General features: G+C 38.0%; 1 protein-coding gene, 1 non-coding gene and 1 pseudogene across 3 annotated transcripts in view; all 3 read right to left on the reverse strand.

Annotated features, from left to right (window-relative positions):
• Positions 1-3,306: 3,306 nt before the first annotated feature.
• The window catches only part of LOC136844619 (uncharacterized), a 47,527-nt gene continuing 25,011 nt past the window's right edge, over positions 3,307-25,822 (reverse strand). The window contains exons 8-13 of one of the 2 annotated variants that reach the window (XM_067113905.1): positions 25,087-25,144; positions 24,500-24,780; positions 22,779-22,830; positions 19,348-19,576; positions 11,303-11,419; positions 3,307-4,077 (exon numbers count right to left, since the gene is read on the reverse strand). In XM_067113905.1, the coding sequence (XP_066970006.1) occupies positions 3,922-4,077; positions 11,303-11,419; positions 19,348-19,576; positions 22,779-22,830; positions 24,500-24,780; positions 25,087-25,144 (893 nt within the window). In that variant the 3' untranslated portion in view covers positions 3,307-3,921. The remainder of the gene's footprint in view (positions 4,078-11,302; positions 11,420-19,347; positions 19,577-22,778; positions 22,831-24,499; positions 24,781-25,086; positions 25,145-25,822) is intronic. The other variant, XM_067113908.1, reaches the window with a different exon arrangement.
• LOC136850137 (5S ribosomal RNA) lies at positions 7,446-7,562 on the reverse strand (annotated as a pseudogene).
• LOC136850160 (U6 spliceosomal RNA) lies at positions 9,039-9,143 on the reverse strand. The gene has a single exon (XR_010856560.1). It is a non-coding gene; the product is annotated as a U6 spliceosomal RNA (small nuclear RNA).

A 25,822-nucleotide genomic window follows, 5' to 3' on the forward strand; every position in this document is an offset into this window, starting at 1 on the left:
AAACAACAGATTCAATATTTAGATTTTCAATCACAAATGGTTTATCCTGTTAAACCTTTGCCCTTTTTCCTATGATCTTGCTCTGTCTCTCTCTCTCTATTTTTTTAGCTTTTTTTCCCCCCTAGATCTGTCATTTAGTAACTCAGACCATAAGGGGGCACATGCCACCTGTGGCCCCAACCGCCCCGGCTACGCTACTCTCAGTAAATGAAACCTATTCATACGGAACAAGTTCGCCCATAGGGGTCACCGACTTGAAATTCAAGCTTCTAAAGAATATGGTAATAATTAGGAAGAAGTAAGAGGAAGTAAAGGGAAATACAGAAAGAAGAGATACACTTATTAAAAAAGAAAAAATAAATAAATAGAGCATATCTAAAATATTCACTAATTATTTTAATTTTATTTTCATGAATAAATACATTTTTTATGATAAAATGATTTACAGTGCTAATTTTCAAATGCTGTATTAATATTAATGTAAACAGCAAAATATCAATATTTTTTTCTTAAAAAACATTCACCAAACGGTGTACCAATGTCCCTATCTACGTTAAAAGAAAATGGCAAGGCTTCGATATTGTATACTGTAGTGTGAATGAGAGTACCGTCCGGTACATCAAGAAGAAAGAGGTCGATACAGTATAAGGAAGACTGTGGATGCTAGCTTCTGTGGTAATGCCAAGACAGTTTCCACTCTGGGTGATAAGAGCATCGTCAGGATGGAGTTGGCCTTGACCTTGTGGACAACAGACTGCCGTAAGAAGAACATCCCTCTCGACAGCAGGAAAAATCTGCCAGCAGTTTTTGACTGTTACAGAAGGTGGCAACATACAGGAGCAGACTTCTTAGGCTTCGGCGACCCCGGCAAAGAAGAAGAGGAAGAAGTGGGACCATCATCAGCTCCTGAAGGTTTTCGGGCCCTCCACCGTTTCCAGAAGTGGTTCCACCTAAACTCTGTTTCTCTGCATGGAGAAATGGCATCGGCAGACACAGAAGTGGCCGCAAAATATCCCAAGACCTTCAAGAAAATCATCAGAGACAAGGGCTGCTGTCCAGGACAGGTATTCAATATGAACAAGACTGGCTTGTTCTGGAAAAAAATACCTTCACAGACATACCTAATGAAGGACGAAGCCAGAGCCCCGGGTTCAGGGCTCAGAAGGATAGGGTTATCCTCATCATGTGTGGTAACGCTGCCAGCTTCATGCTGAAACCAGGCCTCATTTACAAGGCTGCAAACCCCAGGGCCCTCAAGAATAGCAAGAACTTGCTGCGTGTTTTGGATGCACAACCCCCAAGGCATGGATCACCAAAATCCTTACATCTAACTGGTTCATTCAGAGCTTCATCATTCAAATTAAGAAGTACGTCAATGACTTGCTGATTATGGATAATGCTGGTAGCCACCCTCTGGATCTTAATTACCAGGGAGTCCGGCACAAATTCCTCCCTGCCAACACCACTCTCCTCCATCCCATGGACCAGGGCGTGGTCCGTGCCTTCAAGGCACTCTACACCCGGAACTCCCTCGAGAACCATGTGAAGGCAATAAACAATGATGGTGAATTTACACTGACGGAGTATTGGCATAAATTCACGAATGCCACGTCTGACCATCATCGGCCAATCATTGAAGAACAAGAAGAAGGAGACCCTTAATGTGTGCTGGAAGAATTTGTGACCAGTGTGTGTTCACGATTATAAGGGCTTCTCTCCTGACGACATTCAACATTGATAAGGATTGAATTGAATAGAATATAGAATTTAGGCCAAAGCCCAAGCACTGGGACCAATGAGGTCATTCAATGCTGAAAGGGAAATTGATAGTAAAAGGTTTGAAAGGTGTAACAGGAGGAAAACCTCGCAGTTGCGCTATGAACAATTGTTAGGAGAGGATGGAAAGTTAGATGGAAGAAAGGGAATATGAAAGGAGGTACAGTAAAAGGAATGAAAGGGGTTGCAGCTAGGGACCGAAGGCACACTGCAAAGAACCTTAAGTAATGCCTACAGTGCCCCGCACGAGGTGTACTGATGGCCCTAACCCCCCTACGGGGTCAACATTGGTAAGGCAGTCGAATTGGTGGAGAAGGCTTCGATGACATCACCAAGGATGAAGTTGGCACCCTTATTGATGCCAACTCTGACCCTCTGACTGACCAGGATTTGGAAGAGCTGATGAAGTCTGCCAGCAAGGAAGAAGACACAGCAGGTTCAGGGGACAGGGACGAAGAGGAGGAAGAGGGCCTGTCTTTGGAATGTCTGTAGTTGCACGAGATGACTGGGGCATGGAGTCCTTACATGGAACACTCCATAAGTTTTTGAATGCCCTTGATGGGATTTTGGGGCACTATAATAACCTCCTCGTCACCATGCAGCAGCAACAACAGCAGCTGCCTATCACCGTGTTTCTCGAGGCCATGAAGGACGCTCCAAAGCCTCCCTAAGCCCCTGAAGAAGTGCAATTGGTGGACGAAGCGCCTGAAGAAGGGAAACAGCACCCCCTGGCCCCAGAGATTTAACTCCTTCGCTGTGTTGTGCAGTCATATCTTCATCATTATTCATCGGACTGCACAGCTAATTTATTACCACCATCAATCAACACTCATCACTGGCGAGTACCTGTACGATTTACGTAATCTTAAACTTCTCATTATTTCGTATATTTTTCAATACATATTTAAATATTTAGGTATAGTACTTAACTATTCCCTGTACTTGAGAATGTACTATCACCCCTATTTATGTCTATGTTAAAAGAAAACTAAAGGAAATGTGCATGCCTGAATATGGGTTCAACTTTATTAGTTCTCACCTTGGTAAGAGTAACAGTTGTAGGAGTGTTCACGTGTAGCTGTAAGCCATATATTTTTAAGGGTAATGTTGGAAGATGACTTTGAAATGATATTAAAGCATTTTAGGATGTTAGTTTAAGGTATACTTGGTGTTTGAACAAATAAAATATGCAGTTATAAGCATTTTTAGAGGGGATCTTTGGTGTTTGAACTATTTAAATAGACAGTTATAAGCACTTTTAGAGAGGGGTCTCAGGTATTCATGAATTTTAGCTATTCGCGGACGGTTGTGCCCCTGATCCCAGCAATACCAGTCATCTACTGCACTGCACAAAATACTTTTACAAGAATGTCTTACAAACTTAATGGATTTCCCTCTGTACTTAAGTTTCCCTTAAATTCTATAAATGTATTGTGCTGTAGCAGTACAGTTGTAGTAGCAGCCTTCATTTGAGACACTTCAAGGCTTCTAAGCACAAAATGGGTAAAGCACAACAAAATTACACACAAATTTTCATCAGTTTTATCATGTATTTCAAGATCTACATAATACTTGAACACAAGTATATACTTCAACTAAATATAAAAAAATCCTGATATATAATTCAGCTAATTTCATTTTTCCTACAAAAGCACTGCTCTCACCAACGTATTCTCTTTCCTTATTTCAATATGATATAGTCAATTATTTAACATTAAACAGAATCTGATTTCAGTTAGCAATATAATAGGCTTGCCATTCATTTACTGCATTGCCTAAATGAATAACCTAATGAATAACATCATTAAGAACCACCTAAAACAATAGGAAAATGTGTATTACTTACACTGCATACAATCTAAGTAAGGTCCAAAAACATGGATTCTTTACTAAAAGTATTCAAGAAGCTGATAAAACTGCAATACATTACAGTTAACAGAACAGGAGTACTGTAATTATTTTGAATTCCTGTATTCTTCAGTGTGCCATACCATTTGCAGTACTGAGGAAACACAAACTCTTTGTCTCAATTTATAACTTTAAGAAAAGAACAAATTTATTCTTCACGGTAGTACTGTATTTGTTCAATTTCGACCTGTTTCTATACTGCACAAAGTTACAAAACTTTACTCGCAACCTACAGATTCATATTAAAGATGCAAAAGCTGGCACGTCTGAATTTGCACGACGAAGGGTCTCCAGGGCAATGGCAACAGCATCGACTTGAGGCGTCGGTGTGGTCTTTTTTATAGTTCTGATAGCTTTGGCAGTGCCAAGTTTTATTTCAGCTTGTTCCATCAGCTGCAAAAAAAAAGTTTTACATATATAATTTAAGTATATTATTACCTAAGCGTAATACTCAAATTCACTATCACGTACTGGTTATTCCCATTAGTAGGAATTTAAGATAAAGTTTGGTTAAACCTTTAAATCCATTTAATAAACATCTGTTGACGAAAAATTTCTAAAATGTCTGAAGAAAAATTTCTTAAAACATCTGGTTGAGCAAACTTTCTTGTGTATATAGTTTTCATCTTCTAAATGTTGAACCTCACTCTTACTCATTATCTTAAAGTAGTTCAGGGGGCTAGAAGAAAGAGAAAGAGCAAGAAACTTCTTATATACTTTTCATGTATTTATTCTGTACAGTATATGTACTGCACCTTTAAAACATGATATTTTAATGATAAAATAAAGTTTGTTCATACTTACCTGGCAGATATATATATAGCTGTATTCTCCGAAGGTCCGACAGAATTTCAAATTTCAAGGCACACGCAGTGGCCGGTCAGGTGGTTAGTACCCATTCCGCCGCTGGGAGGCGGTATCAGGAACCATTCCCATTTTCTATTCAGATTTTCTAACGCCACTGTCTCCTGAGGGGAGGAGGGAGGGCAATATAAATATATATCTGCCAGGTAAGTATGAACAAACTTTATTTTATCATTAAAATATCATTTTGTTCATGAGACTTACCTGCCAGATATATATATAGCTGAATACCACCTTTGGAGGGGGTAGAGACAGCCAAGAATTAGGAAAAACCAATTATTGGTAAAAATTATTTTGGTTCCTTTATCTGATAGCGTAGCTGACTGAGTGGTTACTGTCACTCTAGTCTGCTTCTGCTTTACTAGAGACCCCAGCGAGGTAGTGACCTATATAGCTGGCGACTTCTAGATGATCTGTCAACGGGGCGTGACCACAATGTGACTAGATCATAGCCCATACAAAGAGGACAAAAGAGCATTACTAACCACCTAACCAACACCTAAAGCGTTAGTTTGCAAAGGTTGGGAAGACTGCCTCCAGTGTCGACCCAACAACCACAAAACACAATTAAAAGGGGATAGGATCAGAGTTACCCCTTGTCCCCAAGGTTGCTGAAGCAGCAATGTATGGTCCCAGCAAAAGCAATTTTCGTATGCTACCTAAACATCTTGCCAAGAGTGTGAGGCAAACACCGAATTGACTTCGCCAAAATGTGGCACTAAAAATGTCACTGAGTACCATATTTTTCTTGAACGCCATGGAGGTAGCAACTGCCCTCACCTCGTGAGTTAACTCTCAACAACTTGAAGTTGGAGTCGTCACAACTAGAGTGTGCGTCCTTAATGACGTCCCTAATGAAGAATGCCAGTGCATTCTTTGACATAGGTTTAACTGGTTGCCTCACAGAACACCATAAAACATCCAATGGACCACGAGTGTCCTGTGTTCTTTTAAGGTAGTACTTGAGAGCTCTAACTGGACATAGAACTCCCTCAGGTTCCTGTCCAATAAGGTCTGCTAAACCTTTAATTTCAAAGTGTCTAGGCCAAGGGTTAGAAGACCTATCATTCTTAGCCAAGAACTTAGGGCTTAAAAGAATAGACAGCATTGTGTTCCTTGAAGCCCACATGACGGCCTCGAACTTCTCTCCACTCTCTTCGCATACAGGAATGCCGTTTTCGAGTAACATCCTTAAGAGATGCAGAGTGGAGGCTCAAAAGGACTAAACATCAAAACTTGAGCATTACGCCAAGTTCCAAGCAGGGGAAATCAGCTGAGGAACCTTGGACGTCTTGGAAAGAGCTCGTAAGATCGTGGAGGTCCTTATTGTCAGACAAAGCTAATCCTCTGTGTCTGAATACAATCAAAGCATGCTCGATAACACTTGATAGTCGGAACTGCTATATCGAGTTTTCTCTTAAGTAAAGGAGAAAATCCGCAACCTGGCTCACAGTGATAGAGGAAGAGGAAAAGCCCTTCTTTCTACACCAACCTTTGAAGGTTGCTCACTTCGCTAGATATATCCTTTAGATGAAGAACTTCTGGCTCTAAGCGATGGCCCGTGTGCCACCTGGCCAGAAAAAACCCCTTCGCTCTGACCAAGTTTCGATAGTCTGAAAGCAGTCAGGTTCAGAGCGGGGAGATTCAAAGATATCTCGTGAAGTGGGTTTGTATGAGCAGGTCTGTTTCAGGAAGGGTCCTAACGTCTACCAGAAGAGAAACTCCGAACCAGTGGTTCAAGGCCAAAGCGATGGATGAGTCATCCCCGTCCCTTGAGGCCGCGAACTTTGCGTGATGACTTCTCCCAGAATTTAGAACGGGAAAAGGCGTAAACATCTATTCCCATGGCCAATCCCAGGGAAGAGCAACTATCGCAACTGCCCCAGGGTCAGTACAGATGAGCCTTATAGAGGAGCCTCTAGCTGTTCTTGAGGTCGTGAAAAATATCCACAAGATGGCGACCCAAAATTTCCAAAATCTTGGCAAACCTCCTGATGAAGGGTCCATTCCTTGGCAGGAGTTGATGGCGCCAACAGAGCAGGTCTGTTTCGAACATTTTCGACCTCTGCAACAAAACTTGTGAGAATCGAAATGTTGCGAGCACAGGCTCAAAGAATAATCTCTCTTGCAAGGCTGAACAGGAACAAGTAGTATTGTCCGAGTCTGCTAGAACTACACGATTGCAAACTTGGACCTCGAGAAGAGGTGGCGAGAGCTAAAAGATAGCCGCCAAATCTTTGAAGTCGATGTGCCAGGACACCTGTTCCTCTCTCCGGGTTCTAACACTTCCTCTCCCTCTAGTGTTGCCCCCCAACCTGTTGACGACCCGTCGGAAAAACAACACTAGGTTGGGGTTCAGAAGCTTGAGGAGATCCCCTTTCTGCAATTCGTTGGATCGAGCCACCACCACAGATCTTCTTTATATAAGGAAGAATTCAATTCCTCTTTCAAGTCTTCTGCTTTGTCAGTTCTCAACAAAAAGAACTGAAGAGGCCTGAGATGCAGACTCCCAGAAAACAAACTTCTCCAGCGAGAAATGGTCCCCAGCAGACTCATTCCTTCCTTCACCTAGCATGTTTCCCCTTTTCCAAGAAGGCGAAACTTTTTCAGACATACGAAGTTTTGTTCTTGCGACGGAGACGCTATAAAAGCCGCTGAATACATCTGAATTCCCAGACACAATGGACAGTGAGGATCAGCTGCGACTTCTCCACAGACCCAGAAGTCCCAGGGGACTTCACGAGTTGCAAAGTCAACTGAAGGTCCCCTCCAGATACCTTCCGCCGACGATGCCCAAGCAACCAGTCGTCAAGCAGAGTGAGATCCTGACGTGCGACAGATGCAGCTGCACGCAACGCGTTTTCATGAGACGTGCAAACACCCTCGAGCAAAATGTGCGCCAACAGCATCTGGTGTTCCCAGGCGGTCAACCCATCAAGTACCCAGCCAGACCCAACGTTGTTAACTTCGCTGATCGGACGAAGCGGTGTTTTCAACGTGGTATGGCCGTTGGAGCAGAGTCCAAAGTAGAGAGCCCTGAACTGGTACGTCTAGCCCCAAGACAACCTGAGATACTTCACGAACGTGGATGAATTGGGGCGTGAAGATAAGTATCTTGGAGATCCAAAGATACCATCAATCCCGGGATGAAGGGCTCCTAGTATTGACTGGCGAGGTCTCCATCTTGAACTTTTCCTTCGGACAAGTTGTTCGACCTGTTGACGCCAAGACGGTCTCCAGCCTACTGAAAGTTCGGGACTAGAAACAATCTGTAGTAAAATCCCGGGAACACCGAGTCAAGATTTGTTCCACTGCTCTCGGCTCGAACATCTGTTCGAGCAGGTCAAACAATTTCTGTTTGACAGGAAGGCAGTTGGGAAACAAAAAAACAAAAGAGGAGACAGGAAGGGAATCAAGTAACCTCTCTCTAACAGTAGGACCAACCAAACGTCTGCCCCTCACTCTTTCCAGGCTTGTGCAAAATGAAGCCTGGTTGCAAAGGGAATCTGGAGATGAAGGGAGTCACTACCTCTTGAAGTGACATTCCTTCGGGAAAAAACTCTCTCGTGGTGCGGGTCTCGTGGTTACTTCCCATGAAGCCCTTGTTATGGGCAAAACATTTAGCTTTCGTTTACTTTTGTATCTGAGATCGGAGCAAGCGTTATGAAGGAGATGCAGTTTGAATGTCGATAACTTTAGTTTTGAGAAAAACGATATTTTTTTTTTTTTTTGCTTCTCTGTGTATTTATTTGCTTGTCTGTTACACAGTTTGATGTTTTATGACATAATGAAAAAGCCAAAAAATAGACCTGCAAAGTAATATAACCCTTCGTTAAATGAAGCGAAAGTGTCAAAACACGGGCTGAGGTTGGCCAGCGACGTATTACTTAGCAAGCTCTGAGCTGCTACTGACTGACTGCCACTGACTGCCCCGCGGCAATCCTGTCTTTCGTTGATGCATACTATCCGTCCACAGGGTTGCCATAGATCGCATTAGATATTATTTCATAGCTAAAAGGAAATTACCACCGATATACTGACAATATCATTACATTATAAGAAAATTGTAATTTGACTAGATAGGTTACTGTTTTGTTTATAACTTCTAACTGTGTGAACTTTTTAAATAAAACTTTCTGAGAAGATAGTCAGGATATGGTATGATGCCATATATAAAATATCCCAGAAAATTTTATTTCCGATTTTTTTCTCAACGCCCCTTAAGACAAAGACAGCTGCGAAGGTGGAGAGAGAGGAGCCGAAGGTTGAAAGTCTCAGGAAACAGATCCTTAAGAAAAAGCCAGAGTCTGATAATCACAGGAAGAAGAAGACGAAAGAAGTTTCTCTTCATACAAAGGCTGTGACGAAAGAGGATGTTCTTCCGCAGCTGGCGGGTCTTGAGTGAGTGGTGAAAGTAGTTCGATTCCGATACGTAGCGGGAACTCCCGCGAACGAAGAAGACGTCAACTAGAGTAACGTATAGTAAACATAAAAAAATGGAACGCTTCACGATTAGCGTGTCATCCTTGCGCAGGAGCCATGCTAATCTTCTCTGTATCGCTCCAATTTAGTATATGTACTGCGAAAGCAAGTACTGGCTAAATTAAGAAGGACATCAGATGTTGAAGCGGGTAGTTGTCGACATGATGAACAACTGGGCGTCAACACAAGACTTGAAGCTATACGAAGCGGCGCCGAGCGTCATGGCGTGGCGCGAGAGGCTTCGTGGCAAGTACTAGAAGAGAGTTACAGCGTGGCGCTGCGCCGTCAGTGGCCAGGCGCGCCCGCCCGGCGTCAAGGTGAGGCGCGCGTGAAGCGTGAGAAGCGCGACGAAAGAGCAAGACGCGCTCTGGCCAGACAAGAGAAAAGGCCAACACCTCAACTCGGGAAGACGAATATGAAGCCACTAAACACTCTCTCTCTAGACGACAGACGCCTCAATCGTTCCCGAGCAGGAGACGAAGGGTGAAAGTCTGTACCTCTTAACAGGCAGATTCACGATCTTGAAAGGTTCATGAGCATCCAGCTGTTGTTGCAAACCCAACAAAATCTTACGCGTTGGAGAAGCCACTCTCTCGGGAGAAGGGATGAACCTGAGAGAAGGAAAAGGGCGAGAGACGATACTTCCCCGAGTCCAACCGAGCTCCAACCCACGTGGGGGGAGGGGTCGGAGGATCTAGAAGCAATCCTTCAGGATCGTGTCGGAGTGCCTGAGCACGATCCCTGGCAGCCTGGGTAGCGCCATCAGGACCTGCCGAAGGACGCCAGATCGGGTGGGAAGCCCTCAGTAACCCTCATCGGCTTTCGTCGACATGCCCCCTCCCTGGTCCTGGGAGTTCGACAGAGGTCCAGGCCTAGAGGCATTATAGGGCCGATCTGACGCCCCTCCACAACACTAGGGCACTAGCACTAACACTATGCGTTTGAATTGCATTCACTTTAGTTTCAAGAGCACGACAGACTCCACACGAGCCAGGGAATTACCTTCTGCAGCAACAAACTACAGGGTTAGTAATAAATTACTACAGGGTTACTTAGTAGGAAACCCCGACTGTCCAACTAAGGATGCACTCTAGGAGGAAGATTTCCTCAGCCTATCACGCTCCAATTTAAGCATATAGGCTTCATATTTCTCCACTCACCCTCAGACAATCCCACACAATCATTACCCGATTATCATAGAGCATTGAACACCCTTACATATCATACATAAAGAGTGAGAACTATCAAAGTCTTCGATAGCCTCACCTTACATTCACCCAAGCTACATACTCGATAGCTAGAGGTAAGACATCTTAATTATAAGAAAAGTCAAAAGCAAAATCAAAACGTCCACAAAGAGCGTATGCCAAGTCACAGATCCGGTCGAATACCAAAAAACAACCAAAATACTTAAGTGACAACAAATTTCCGAAATCCAAAGGCGGAGGAACTGACAACAGGTGTTGACAGTCCGGCGACAGAGAAAATCTGAATAGAAATGGGAATGGTTCCTGATACCGCGCTCCCAGCTGGCGGGAATGGGTACAACCACTGACCGGCCATCGTGTGCCGCGAAATTTGAAATTCTGTCGGACCTTCGGAGAATACAGCTATATATATATCTGGCAGGTAAGTCTCATGAACAAAATACATACTTTACAATCCAATCAGCTGTTGACACATCTGCACCAATAATAAAACAACAGATAATTGAGCAGTTTTTTTAGAAGTATGAAATCACCCTTTCTGTTGTAGTTATAATACCCCAGAGCTATTCAGGGTCAAAATAATTATGGTCAATTTTTTACTTTATTCTCTCTAGATGACATCATGGACATCACTGGAATCTCTGGGATGAAATCTGGACGTCATGTGATGTCATCAGAATCTCAAAGGGTTAATGTCATATATACATCCACACACAAAATACTCATGGATCTTCATGTGACCTGGATATGCAGTTAATTTTAAAACAGGTCTAAATGAATTGCCAAATGTTATACTTACAATATTATTCCCTTTCAAAATACCTGTGTTATGTATATTGTAATCACATGGCTATGAAAGTGATCTTTAAATATACTGTTATCAAAAAACCAAAAATTTTATTCACCAACCAAGAACATTGTAGGTAGTATCCTGTACAGGTAAGGGTCCAATAAAACAGGGATTAGTGAATGTTTGGATAGAAAAAATGAGAATTCCTTAATTGGTAAATTTGTTAGAAATATTTATTAATTATTTAAATGTCATTATGATGAAATTTACTTACATCTGCAACGCTCTTTTCTCCCAACATCTGATGATAATCTTTGAGTGATTTCAGTAGTAAATTAATGATGTTGGAAGCCAACTCTGCATCTTTTTCATTCTTGATTGCACACTGAGACTGAAAAACAAAAAATCTTCAACCGAGAAAAAGTAAACTGGTTCAGTATAAAAAAAAAAAAAAACTGAAAAGCCAAAAACTGTAAAATGATAAAATATACAGTCGAGACCCGGCGGCCCCCCACTCACGATTCGTGGGCTCACGATTCACTGATTCGGTGATTTAAAGGATTTTCTGTGGAACCCATCTATAAATTATTCGCTGGAAAACTTATCCATTCGCAGATTTTTTCTTAGAGCAATATTCTGTATTTTCATATTGTTTTCGTGACTTAATACTGTACTGTACTGTACCTACATATACATTTTATGATAAATAAATGACTTACAGTACTAATTTTCAAATATTAATATTGTTTAATAAGATTAAATAATAACATTAAAAAATAAAAATAATAATTCTCTCTCTCTCTCTTTCACCGAGATGAGAGAATTTTTATGCATACCATGTTTACTTGTTTTGTATGATAAATAAATGATTTACTAATTTTCAAATAATATTAGTCACTTTCAAATATTAATATTAATATTACTTTTCAAATATAAATATTAATGTAAAGAAAATATAGTGAATTAGTAAGATATTATTTCAATACAAATTCTTTCCCTCATCTCCTCCTTTAAGGTTTGGAGTAGGAGGGGGTTGAACCTGTCAAATATGTCAAATTACTTGACATTTCTGATCCAAGGGTAAAATCAATTTCTCCCTTCCTTCCTTTCTCAGTTCTCTCTCTCTTTCACCAAAGGGTAGAATGTAAGAAATGGATAGATCTCTCTCTCTCTCTTGGCTGGAAGGGTTAGAAGTACGTATGTATATGTTTTTAATTGTAATAATATTTAAGATGACTTTGAAATGATATTAATAATATAATTTCAAAGATTAATACGGTAATAATAGTAGTATTTGAACTTTCAAGATAAGCAGTTATAAGCATTTTTAGAGGGGGGGTGTTAACTATTCGCAGATTTTAACTATTCGTGTGGCGGCTGTGCTACACATCCCCCACAAATCCGGGGGGTTGACTGTACATACTGAAGAGAAATACCTCAAACATTCGCGGGGTTAGGTTCCAGAACCTGTCCTGGATCAGGAGGAATTGCAAATGTTTGGCGAGTCACTAAAAATGCTAATAAATGCTTTTTTCTAGTTTAAACCCTAAACAACCCAAATCATGCTCCCAAAGCATTTTAACCCTTAAACGCCGAGCCTCTATTTACAAAAACGTCTCCCGTATGCCGGCGGCGTTCGGTGAGTTAGTGCCGAAGCGGAAAAAAGTTTTTTCAAAAAATCACAGCACGCTTAGTTTTTAAGATTAGAGTTCATTTTGGCTCCTTTTTTTGTCATTGCCTGAGTTTAGTATGCAACCATCAGAAATGAAAAAATATCATTATCATATATAAATATTGGAATATATAACAGCCAAAAAAAACTCTTATATAATTGTATACAAAATCGCGCTAAGCACAACGGTTAAAGCTAATGAGTTAATTTTTTTTACTTGTATTGTACACTAAATGCGATGATTTTGGTATATAACAAATTGTAAAACGATCAAAGCAACACAGAGAAATATTATCACAAAATGATGCATGAATTAAACGCTGTGGGACGTAAAAAAATGTTTTTTTTCAAAAATTCACCATAAATCAAAAATATTGAGCTAGAGACTTCCCGTTTGTTGAAAAAATGAAGCTAATTGATTGAATATTACTAGACTGTAAGTGTTTTAGCTTACAATTGCAGTTTTCGACCATTTCGGTCGAGTTAAAGGACCGAAAGTCGAATTTTTTCTATTTATCGTGATTTTATATGAAAATATTTCAAAACTGATAAAAGATACAACCATGAGTTATTTTCTGTTGTATTGTACATGAAATTGCGCACATTTTTTCATATATAAAACTTTATGTAACGACTAATATAAAACGGTGCAAATATTACGACTAACGAGGCGAAAGAATTTCTGAGATGTTAGCCGAGTTACAGCGCAGATGTAAGGAAAATGTTTTTTCAAAATTCACCCATAAATCGAAATATTGTGCTAGAGACTTCAATTTACGCAAAATGAAGGTAAACATTGAATATTGCTAGAATGTAAGAGTTTTAGCTTACAATTGCGTTTTTACCATTTCGGTCGAGTTAAAGTTGACTGAAGGTTGAAATTTTGGCAGTTATCGTGATTTATGTGAAAATATTTCAAAACTGATAAAGCTACACCCATGAGCTATCTTCTGTTGTATTCTACATGAAATTGCGCACATTTTCATATATAAAAGTTTATGCAACGACTAATGTAAAACGATGCAAACATTACGACAACATGACGAAAGAATTTCTGAGATGTTCGGCTGAGTTACCGCCACAAGGCGTAAGAAAAAGTTTTTTTCAGAAATTCACCATAAATCGAAATATTGTGCTAGAGACTTCCAGTTTGTTGCAAAATGAAGGTACATGATTGAATATTACTAGAATGTAAGAGTTTTAGCTTATAATTGCGTTTTTACCATTTCGGTCGAGTTAAAGTTGACCGGAAGCTTGAAATTTTGCAGTTATTGTGATTTTATATGAAAATATTTCAAAACTGATAAAAGCTACAACCATGAGTTATTTTCATTGTATTCTACATGAAATTGCGCACATTTCCATATATAAAACTTTATGTAACGACTAATATAAAACAGTGCAAACATTACGACAACGTGATTTAAAGAATTTCTGGAGGCGGACGTAAGGGAAAAGATTTTTCAAAATTCACCATAAATCGAAATATTGTGCTAGAGACTTCAATTGGTTGCAAAATGAAGGTAAATGATTGAATATTACTAGAATGTAAGTGTTTTTAGTTTACAATTGCGTTTTTTGACAATTTGGTCGAGTCAAAGTTGACGAAGGTTGAAATTTTGGCAGTTATCGTGATTTATATGAAAATATTTCAAAACTGATAAAGCTACAACCATGAGTTATTTTCTGTTGTATTGTACATGAAATTGCGCACATTTTCATATATAAAACTTTATAACGGCTAATATAGAACAGTGCAAAATTACGACAAAATGAGCGAAAGAATTTCTGAAATTTTTCGGCGAGTTAAGCGGCGTAAGAAAAAAGTTTTTTTAAAATTCACCATAAATCGAAATATTGTGCTAGAGACTTCCAATTTGTTGCAAAATGAAGGTACATGATTGAATATTACTAGAATGTAAGAGTTTTAGCTTACAATTGCGTTTTCCACCATTTCGGTCGAGTCAAAGTTGACCCGAAGGTTGAAATTTTTTGTAGTCGACGTATGGTACGTCCACTTGGCACCCAACAGACAATTTTAGTCGACGTATGATACGTCCAGTAGGCGTTTAAGGGTTAATTTCATTTAAAGTTAGCTTAATATTATCCTTAAAAAAAGAAATACAGAAAACCGCCCTGTATTTGTTGTCTCAATATTCGCGGATTTCTCTGTGGAACGTATCTACCCATTATTCGCGGAAAATTCGCCCATTCGCGATATTCTTCACTGAGAAATACAATATTCACTAATTACTGCTTTCATATCATTTTCATGACTATATGCACTTTTTGTGATAAAACTATTAACATACTCAGGTATAAGCATTTCTAGAGAGTTTTTTTTTTGTGTTTAAACTATCAAAACAGGCAGTTCTAAGCATTTTTAGAAGGGTTTTAAGTACAGGTAGTGCTCGAGTTACGATAATTCGACTTTACGATGGGATTAGCAATTAATATCGATACGACAATATTTTGAAAATAATCGTATTTTTAAATTTAAGCGAGGCGACTGGCGCGAGGCAACAACGCATAATCAGGCAGCATACGATTGTATGCGATACGTTGGCCGAGAGGCTGGAATAGGTACATTAATTCAATGAGCTGACCTCACTTGCTCGTTGTCGGAAGTTAAAATAGGTCAGTGTTCGTTTGCAATTTGTGCGTTTGTAAATACAGGCAGTGCACGAGCAGCGATAATTCTTCTTATGATAATTCGAGTTTACGATGGAGTTAGCAATTAATACGATGCGACAATATTTAGAAAATATTTTTAAATTTCAGTGGACAGGCAACAGCCGTACCTACAATTGCCCGTAGAATCAGGCAGCAAGAGAGACCAACTTACAATAGACCAACTTCTTTTTCTCCATCTTTATTCCATCTTCTAGTTAAAAAGTAAGAGAATAATAAAAGCATTGTTAATAACCTTATACTCTTGCGAAAAATCGCAGCCATAAACAACCGAACGAGACTCTGTTGTTTTGCTAATAACGAATCGGATAACAACTGTTTTGCTTGTATTTCAACCATCGTGCGGTTAAACAATTATCGTAGTTATGTTAAAAATGGCGTTAAGTACTGATATGTTTTACACTACCCTATCCGCTTTGGAGAAAAGATCGGCAAGGAAATATACTGCTGCAGTAAATTTAAGCTGCAGTTGTAGCTGGCGCTGAGAAAAGAATGTTCAAGCTGCTAATGACTATAAATTATCGTACATTGGCAACATGGATGAAACTCAACCAAGAAATAAAATTGGAAAAGTATTTTAATCAAAACTACTGGACATGAAAGAACACATATTACTGCTGTTTTCACGAGATAAAGATACATACGAAAAGCTTGTAGTATGATGATGAAATCAAGAGAAAATAGCGAAACAAATCTTGATTTTTTTACACACAACAAGCGGCCAGCCGCCAAGTCGTCTACTAATGAAAAAATGGCTAAAATAATTTCACAACGAGACATATTTAAGTTATATTTCGACATAAAAACACTTCGTATAATGAAAAATACATATGTCCCTTATAAATAGTATCTAGAGATTCATTTACGCTAACTAGAAGCAAGAAATGCCCTCTGAACCGAGTTAAATGCATCGAAATAAAGACCGTGTGATCGATTCCGAAACCAAAACATTTGATCGTTATGATCGGAATTTATAATGCAAAAGCAATATAAGAATATTTACGATTGGATACAGTGTAGTAAAGCATAACTTTTTAAAAGATCCATGGAAAAGATGCACATTCGTTATTTTGATGTTTGTATAATACGGCGGTGTTATGTGAAAATAGACTACAGTATAATGTAGGCTAGGCTACCATATATGATATACGAAAGTGCAGGCCAGGCCTTGTTTGTTATTCAATTTCTCTTTATACTGACTTATCATGTCAGTCTGCATTGAACCTGCAGAATTAGCCGACACTAATAATTACTATACCATATATGTATAAAGTATACTGTGAAGTGTACACTAGGCTACCATATATGTATAGATGGTACTGATTACCCTAGTGTAGGCTAGGCCATATTCAAGTTACGATTTTTTCAACAAACGATGGGTTTTTTGGAACCTAACCCCATCGTAAGTAGGGGAATACCTGTATTTGCAGATTTTCGCTATTAAACACAGTGCGTGCATCCTTATTAATTCTTCTTCTTTTAACGTGTTTTTTTTTCTTTTGTATGGGGTTAGCACAAGCATTCTTTTTGAAGGACTTTGATTTGGCTTTGGGGTAGACTTTGTAGTCTCAATCAGCTGCCCTGCCTGTCATCGCTTAGACCCCGGTAGCGTATGTACATGTATTGTAACAGTCACCAGCGCCCTTTCTCCCAGCAGCGAGGAGACGTTGCGCAGTTAGGTCAACAGTCGAGACGTGAGGTGTCTGTTATGTTTTTTGAAGATGTTGGAGTGGCTTTGTTTGTGTGTGTATTAGTCTGTAGCACCCATTTACACTTAAGCAAACCTATCCGTTGATTACATACATAATCCCGGGGTGCCTACACAGATAGCAAAGTGTCCGCCTCTCTAACTGGTCGGCTGCGGATTTGAACCCATGCCACAGACCTCTAAGAAGTCCGAAGCTGCTGCTCTACCGACTTGGCCATCGAGGCTCTACGCATCCCCTGCGAATACGGGGGGTTTACTGTACAGTAAATGGTTGACAGAAAAATAGAGTACAGTATCACCTAATGGGTATTTACCACACTAGCCCTATACTAATTCACTGGCTGGCATTTTCTAAGGTAAAACCAAGTAACAAATGTGGGACTGTAAACTTAATGACTGACGTTTTCTTTGTCATTATCAGGAAGGTAAACTAAATAAACTTCATGTCACAGAAGTCATATAATGAAGGTACAATTCAATAAAATAAAGAAAACATGTACATAGAGGGTACAGGTTTTCAATCAATTTAAAATTACATAGAGATACAGAGAAATAATAAGTTGTAAAAATATGTGCGCGCTAACTACAAAAAATAGAGCAAGAGAGAGAGAAAACAAAAATATATGTATGCACATTAAAAATATTTAATAAAAAAAACAGCATCCGTGCTACAAGCCAACCAGCAACAAAGAAAGCGTGTCATCATGGAGCCTACGTCATCGCCTATACCCAATACAATATGCATTTGCTATGAACATTAGCAGAAAATTTATGATTTTTGTATTGAATTTATGTGCATTTATTTACTATAGTAAATACATAGTAAATTAACTACAGAATTTTCTAATAATTATGTAACCATTAGCATTCCTAAGGGAATAAACTTTGTGAATGGGTATCACAACTTATAAAGGTACAGTACAGTACTTTACATAGAAAGGAACATTTCCATACGAAAGTAAAGTTTTTTCATTTCTTAACTGATTTCTTGTGTCTTTAACATTCCCCCAAAAAACAGTAGAATTTTAACTTAACAAAATTTTTCTTACCGATTTTACCCTTAAAAGCATGAAAACATATATTACTTCAAAAATTAAACAAACACTTCATCAGGGTTTTTGAGGACTTCGCAAATTTTGCAGATCTGTAAAAAAAAATCGTGGATGCAAATTAGTTAGGTTCCAGTGAAAATTTCACAAATCCGTGAATTAGTGAATCCAGAAACGTGAATGCACAAGGTATGACTGCATTAACCCCTTGTGGACAGGTAACATACACATATGTTTACATATAGCTTTGTGGTAAAGTCCGGGTAACATACATACTGTATACGTTCAAGATTTGGCACCATACAGTTTGAATGAATTTTGCAGGAAAAATGTTCCAAGTGCCATTTATCACCATTGGAAACTCTTCAGATCACCGTACGTGAGTCAGAGTGAGCTGGGAGAGATTCAGTCTTGCTTGGGGTGGTAAAGGGGAATGTTGTCCCAACTTCCCATCCAAGGATGCGTTGTAAATATTTTACAATAAATATGCTCAGAATTTGTCCTGATTTTAGTTCTTATGTTATGATATTGCCTAGGCTGTAATTATGATTTGACAAAAAAAAAAAAAAAAAAAAAATTAGAAAAAAAACTTATAACTTGGTAAAATTAGCACATTTTTATGACTGTCTTAGGGGAAATATTCACTTTCAACTTCCCGTGGAAGGTACAGAAATTTTTTTAGAATTTTTTTTTCTTGCACCATGACCATGCATATGCATATCTTCCTCTTTCCATTGATGAGTTTATTTTCTTAAATTGGCAATCCTTAAGTTTAGCCTGGTCATGGGTGTATGCATTAGCATATATTAGCCAAGACTGTTAGGGTTAAACCAATCTAAACAATAAAATACAGTAGTACCCTCCACAATAACTATGAATGCACATAGGAATTTGTTCATTCATGTATGATACATTTCTTACGTGATCCTAATACTACCATGAGGACCAAAGTTCCTACTACAGTATTAACATATCCCATTTTTATACAATACACTTGTAAGGTTTTATTTCTTCTAACCATCTAATAGTCACCTATTTAAAATAACAATTTTATTTCAATAAAATAAACAGTACAAAAATCCTCTTCTGATGTTACAGGAGCTGCTTCTATTGCTTTCATGCATGTTGTGTCTCATGTACTATAAACATAAGGTCTTAGTGGTAATACGGAATTTGCATAAATGAGTGTTGCAGCTTACCAACTTCATAAGCAAGGCAGCTGCAGGTCCACCAGCCAAACTAGCGTCAACATTAATAGCAGCTGGTCCACCACCCAAACTACCACCAGCTTTTTCTCGAGGTAGTTCCAGTGCTGGCCTTTTTGGTGGAGGAGATAACCTTCCAGGTGGTGGGGAAGGAATTCTGAGTGGAGCATCCAGTTGGAAATTCCTACTGTCCATTGCGCCGTATGAGCAATCAGCAGACAACCTGTAAAAGGATGGGTGTTAATCCAGAAAGACAATGATAATACTAATCAGTTATCAGTAAAAGGCCAACAAAACACCACAAAGTACAAGGAAATTTGTTGCTAAAATAAATTTTTTAAAAGTAATTTGCATTTTTCTTAAGTATACAAACCAAAGTCTTTCATATATGTAGTAACTTACAGTGCATGCACTGGACTGGCTGTGATCTTCATCAGGAGACAATGAGAAAAAAAAAAACACAGCAGGGTGGGTGAGATGAGTAAAACTTGTAAGAAAGGCTTTGGTTTGTATACCCAGGAAAAATGAACATTTCTTTAAACAACTTATTTGTTCTTATAGGGATACAAAAAAATATGCCTTTCATATAAAGCGTCTAACTCTTTAAATGGGAGGTACTGTCTCCTGCCAGTATTCACGGGGAATAGGGACCACAATCACCCGCGGATAGCTAAAATCCAAGAATGCTTGACACCCCCTCTAAAAATGCTTACAGTATAACTGCCTATTTTAATAGTTCAAACACCAAAGACACCCTCTAAAAATCCTTATAACTGCCTATTTTAATAGTTCAAACACCAAAGACACCCTTTAAAAATCCTTGTAATTGCCTATTTTAATAGTTCAAATACTAAATATATCTAAACTATCATCCTAAAACACTTCACAGTAAAATCATTTTAAGGGGAGCACCAATGCCATAAGGTCCCATTATAAAGTAAACGACTGTTTCTACCTTATGATTGAAGAGATTTGCTTCAAATTTTTACCACTTATTCTACAACTAATCATGAAAATTCTCGTGGGGAAATTTAGAAATTCGACCTTAAGTTCATTTGTTCTGCAGTTTAAAAAAGACATGATGTCACTTTCCAAAATTAATATGCAAAATTAAAAGTTGTCTTCTTGGAGAAATAAGCATTTAGTTTTGAAAAAAGTAAGTTTTGAGAAAACAACAAAAAATTTGTGGATTTTAAAAAATCCTGAGAGAATCTGGACATATCGAGCAAGTTATCCCAATATCATCATAACCTGTTTTCTCTGACACGTCCCATAGAGAGAATGGGATATTTTGGTGGGTGACAATTATTTTTGAATGAATTTTTTTCACACTTATTTTACATGCTTTTTTTTTACAATTTGTTGTTCACAGTGCCATACAAGTGAAGAACAAAATTGTCCATGACCCAGTCAAAATGTTTTTTAACACTAACTTTTCAAGATATGTTTATTTATACATAAAACAGTCCAAAACAGTGTATAACTCAAACTTGATCCTACCCAGGATCATTCACCGACTTTTTTACAATTTGTCATTTACAGTGCCATTAAAGCAAACAAAATTGTCCATGAACCAATCTAAACATTTTTCTTCTGGCAATAACATTTCTAGATGTTTATTTACAAATAAAACAATCCAAAACAGTGTATAACTTACTTGATACTATCCTGAATTATTCGTACAATGTTTTTTACAAGTCTTTTTTACAATTTGCGGTTAACAGTGTCACACAAGCGATGAACAAAACTGTCAATAAACCAATCTAAAAATTTTTTTTTAGAAAATTGTCAATAACTAAAGTTCGGTAATTCTTTGAAATTTGGCGGTAGGTGTGTCCCTTACTATAATTTCAATATCACTTTAATATTTTAATATTTCAATATCATTTCTGGGTAACGTAGCTGTATGAGGTGAGAAAACCAGTTAAGGGAGCTGTAGCCACCAGAAGGGTTCACTATAAGGAGGTCCCTCCTACACGGGGGGAGGGACAGAGGGGAGAAAACCAGTTTATGTTAAGTCTCCCTCTCCCGCTTATATAGATAGAAATATTTAAATATGCATTAAAAAAATACATTTTATTGATATTTTGCTGTTTACATTAATATTAACTTCTGAAAATTAGTAAATCATTTATTTATCATAAAAAATGTAGTCACGAAAATAACATGAAAATATAGTAATAAGTGAACGTTGCTCAACGAAAACATCCATGAATAGGCGAATTTTCCGCGAATAATTTGGAGATAGGTTTCACACAAAAATCCACGAATAGGCGGGGGTCAACTGTAGTGCCTTTATGTAAGTAAGGATTAGTACCAACCCGAGGAATGCCATGAACTGCTGCAAGCAACATGTCAGAGGGGAAGTTCCCACCACCCCTGTCCGTTTCATAATACCATGAGACTGGGGGGTTACGAGGAGAAAAAAAAAAAAAAGTCTCTTCATGAATAAAAGAAAAACACCAAAGAATAAAGTTTGGAATTTCTCTTAAGAAAAGTCCCAGTGGCCAGCAGTTTTCCTGATCTATTATATACTAGTAGGCTAGAGGAAAACTCAACCACATCTCCTCTTCACCCTTGTTAAAGCAAGGGAGACAGAATGTAAAACATTCTACATTAGCAGAACAGACGCTTGTAATCCACTTACCCTCAAAATCATTCAGAGCCAGCTTGTGCCTCAGCTTGAATCAATCAGAGAGGAGGGCAGGTAAAAGAAACAGAATAAACACACATTCCTCATTCAACCCTATATACAAATACTCAGCCTCAGTACTGTACTCACATGAGACAAGGGGTACCTGGTCTGGGACCTGGTAATCACACTACTTGCTCAGCAGCCAGCAAGGGTCCCAAGGAGAATGTACTGAAGGACTTCTAGGCAACCGAATGAGGTGAAGACAGTCCAACTCTGCCAGACCACTGCCATCATTACTTATTGAAACAAGAAGTTCTTTCAAAAGGCAAGGGAAGGACCCACATCCTAATCGAAAACCTTTCTGTTGCAGCCAAAGCAGAGAAATTTCTTCAAGTCCTAGTGGATTGGGATGTGGAGGTGTGTCCAAAAGGTCAATGAAAAGCAGTGGCAGAGGATGCTTGAAATAAACAACTACCACAAAGGAAGAAACAAAGTAATGCAAGGAGCCATGAGGACACTGCCTTCACTTATAAACAACTTCAAGTAGCACTCACTCTCAGCTAGATTTAATCATGTTCTGTTGAGAAGCACCCATCTTCGGCCTTCTCACTCTCATCAACTGTGGTTAACATCTTACTATACTGTACTTTTCCCTGCCAGTAAACTTATTAGGAAAATCTAGGAGCAGGTTGTGCATTTGAGACTCTGATTTTTTATTTCTACCTGCTTACAAAAATCCTGCATAACAATGAATTTAAATAAGTAATAGCAACAGACTTACTGTACTGACCTGTCACTCTCACGATAACGATCTGCATAACTGGGTGATCTGCTGCGTGGTCCTGTAATGCATGACAAAATGAGAAGCCTGTGTATTCAAAACAAAACTGTCTTAAAAAGACATGACTAAATATCTTTCATTTTCCTAACAAGAGCAAAACATAAATTCACCAGAGATGAGGATTTCACCATCTACAAAAACTAGAAATTTTTTATTCAGTATATTACTGTACAGTATAGTTTTTTGCACAGCAATGACAAAAATCACAAAAAAGTAGGAAATTTAACAAATCAATTTAACATTTACTGCAAGCTAACAATTATATGACTCAGAACTCACAAAAAATGGTTTAATGTAAGCTTAAAATACTGCTTGCAATAACTTCTAACAAGAAACATGAAAGAAAATGCAAAAAAGATCCTTCTGGCTACAAGCAACATCAAAACAATCCATTTTAAATGTGTAAACAAATAAAGTCTGATGTGAATATAACATTACCACAAAAATATTAACAATAATTACTATCTATAATACTGATTTCTCTATGCCTCTCACGTGCATTTCTATGTAAAAGGTTACTACAAACCATCTAAAAACTAAACCCACATAGTAAAAAACTGTTTCTAAACAAAAGATTACTACAAAGTACATGAAAAAATAACCTCATAAAGGAGTATATAAAACTAAACTCCAGTGATGTCAGTTACATGCATGGTACAGCACTACAGATAATATATTTAGTGCCAAAAATGCAGGAGGAAGTGTTTCAGATGGAGGTCAAAAGGCATGAAATTTCATTCAAACAACAAAACGCTACGTCATGTGATAATAAAAGATGCATGAGAAGATCTTTCACACTTTGCTCCTACTCTGTCACATTTCAAAACTCAAAATTTAACAAGAAAGGATGTCACCTCTGGAAGTCTTATATCTCCAAAAAGTCATTATGGTAAAACTTAATTTTATAAGCCTCTGGACGTCTCAGATCTCCAAAAAGGTCATTGTAATAAAGTAAAACTTTATGAACCCTTGGAAGTCTTGGATCTCCAAGTGGTCATTGTAATAAAGTAAAACTTTATGAACCCTTGGAAGTCTTGGATCTACAACAGGTCATTATAATAAAATAAAAATTTATGAACTTCTCACAGTCTTAGATCTCCAAAAGGCCATTATAAGAAAACAAAATAAACATTATGAACCAAGGCAAAGAAATGTACAGTCGACCCCTGGGGATTCCAGGGGATAGGGACCACAACCCCCTGCAAATAGCTAAAATCTGCAAATACTTGACACCCCTCTAAAAGGCTTAGAACTGCCTATTTTGATAGTTCAAACACCAAAACCCCCCTCTAAAAATGCTTATACCTGCTTATTTTAATAGTTTTATCATGAAAAATGTATTTAGTCACAAAAATTAAAATGTATTTACTTGCAAAATATGAAAATACAATAACTAGTAAATATTTCTCTATGAAAAATTCCGCGAATAGGCAAATTTTCCGCGAATAATGTGGATGTACATTCCACAGAAAAATCTGCGAATAGGTGAAGCCGTGAATCCAGAACAACGAGCAGGCAGGGATTGACTGTACGACCTAATGAAAACTATGAACACAAGATCTTTCCTAAAGACCCAGACCTTTCTTACAGGGATCTAGTAATGGGATAAAGTTATAACTTTTAAATGGAAACACTATTTCTATTCCACATTATATAAGATACATACATACCTCGCCTGTCTGCCATTTCAAAACTGTCTCTTGGATAAGGAACTCTTGCAAATGGGTCTCTATCATTTCTTCCATATGGATCTTCATCATTTCGTCCATACGGATTTCTATCATTTCTAAAATCTCTTGCGTATGAATCTCTAAACGGGTAATCTCTTGCATAAGGATCTCTAAAATCTCTTGCAAAAGAATCTCGTTCCTCTCTTGGGAAAGGATTCCTTTCCTGCCCTGGATAAGGGCCAGGCTCATTCCTTGAAGAATAACTTTGATTATATCCTCTTCTGAAGAATGAAAGAACTAAAGTATGAGTTATAATTTCAAGTTGCCAGGGAATTATTGTCGTCAAGTTATACAATGTAATATTAAATACATACAAATCTGTTCAGCAAATCCCCTCATATATTACATACCAGATTCATCTGTAAAATGAAACTTAGAGAGCATGACTCCACAAGAGACTGTCAAATTAGTGAGGAAGTTTTCATTCTTAAAACATACAGGTACTAAGTCTGACAGAGTATGAGCTCTATATACTCCAGAACCTATTTCATCAAAAAATAATCTTGAATGGCACTCAAGGTACTTACTCTGGATACTGGGGAAACTCAGGATTCTTTCTGGGTTCCAAAAGAAGTGCTCCAGCAGCTTTAAGTCAGAAGCAAAGTTAAAAATAAATTAAAGTTGCTTTACACATTTGTCTCCAATTTATGGCACTTCTAGAGGCTCAAAATCTCTTGAGTAAAAGGAACTATAGATATTAACATAAACCGTTCAAACACTAATATAATGGTAACTTGGAAAAATTGAAAATAATCAAATGCATACCAGGTGGCAATAAAATTAGTTAAAACATTTCCTAAACAGATAATTTTTTTTCCATACAGAAAAATTCTGTTCAGTTAATAACAGAATTTTACTCAGATAAACCAGGTATGCGTTCAAACAACTTTTTGTTAATACAACCACTTTTTCTTTAGCAACAACTAATATTTCTTAAGTTTAATATGTATATTTCTTAAAAATAGTATTAGTGAAACCTGCAAAAAGCACACCCAATATTCAGGACTGCAATCTAAACTCCCTGTGGCCATAGATTAACTGTTATGTGAGTGATAAAATTATCAAATGTTATGGCTCAACTACCAATGGCAAAATTTCTCCTGATAACTGTTAGCAACTGGTGATGCAATTGTAATCTGTCCCTAATTAATGTTTACCCTTCACCAATTTAATTTTTAACACTACACACAAATGTTACTCTCTCAAGTTATACAACAAAGACATGTAAAAATATCAAAATTTCAAAGTAAGAAAATATTACAA

This window comes from Macrobrachium rosenbergii, chromosome 2 (assembly GCF_040412425.1).
Source record: "Macrobrachium rosenbergii isolate ZJJX-2024 chromosome 2, ASM4041242v1, whole genome shotgun sequence".
Lineage (NCBI taxonomy): Eukaryota > Metazoa > Arthropoda > Malacostraca > Decapoda > Palaemonidae > Macrobrachium > Macrobrachium rosenbergii.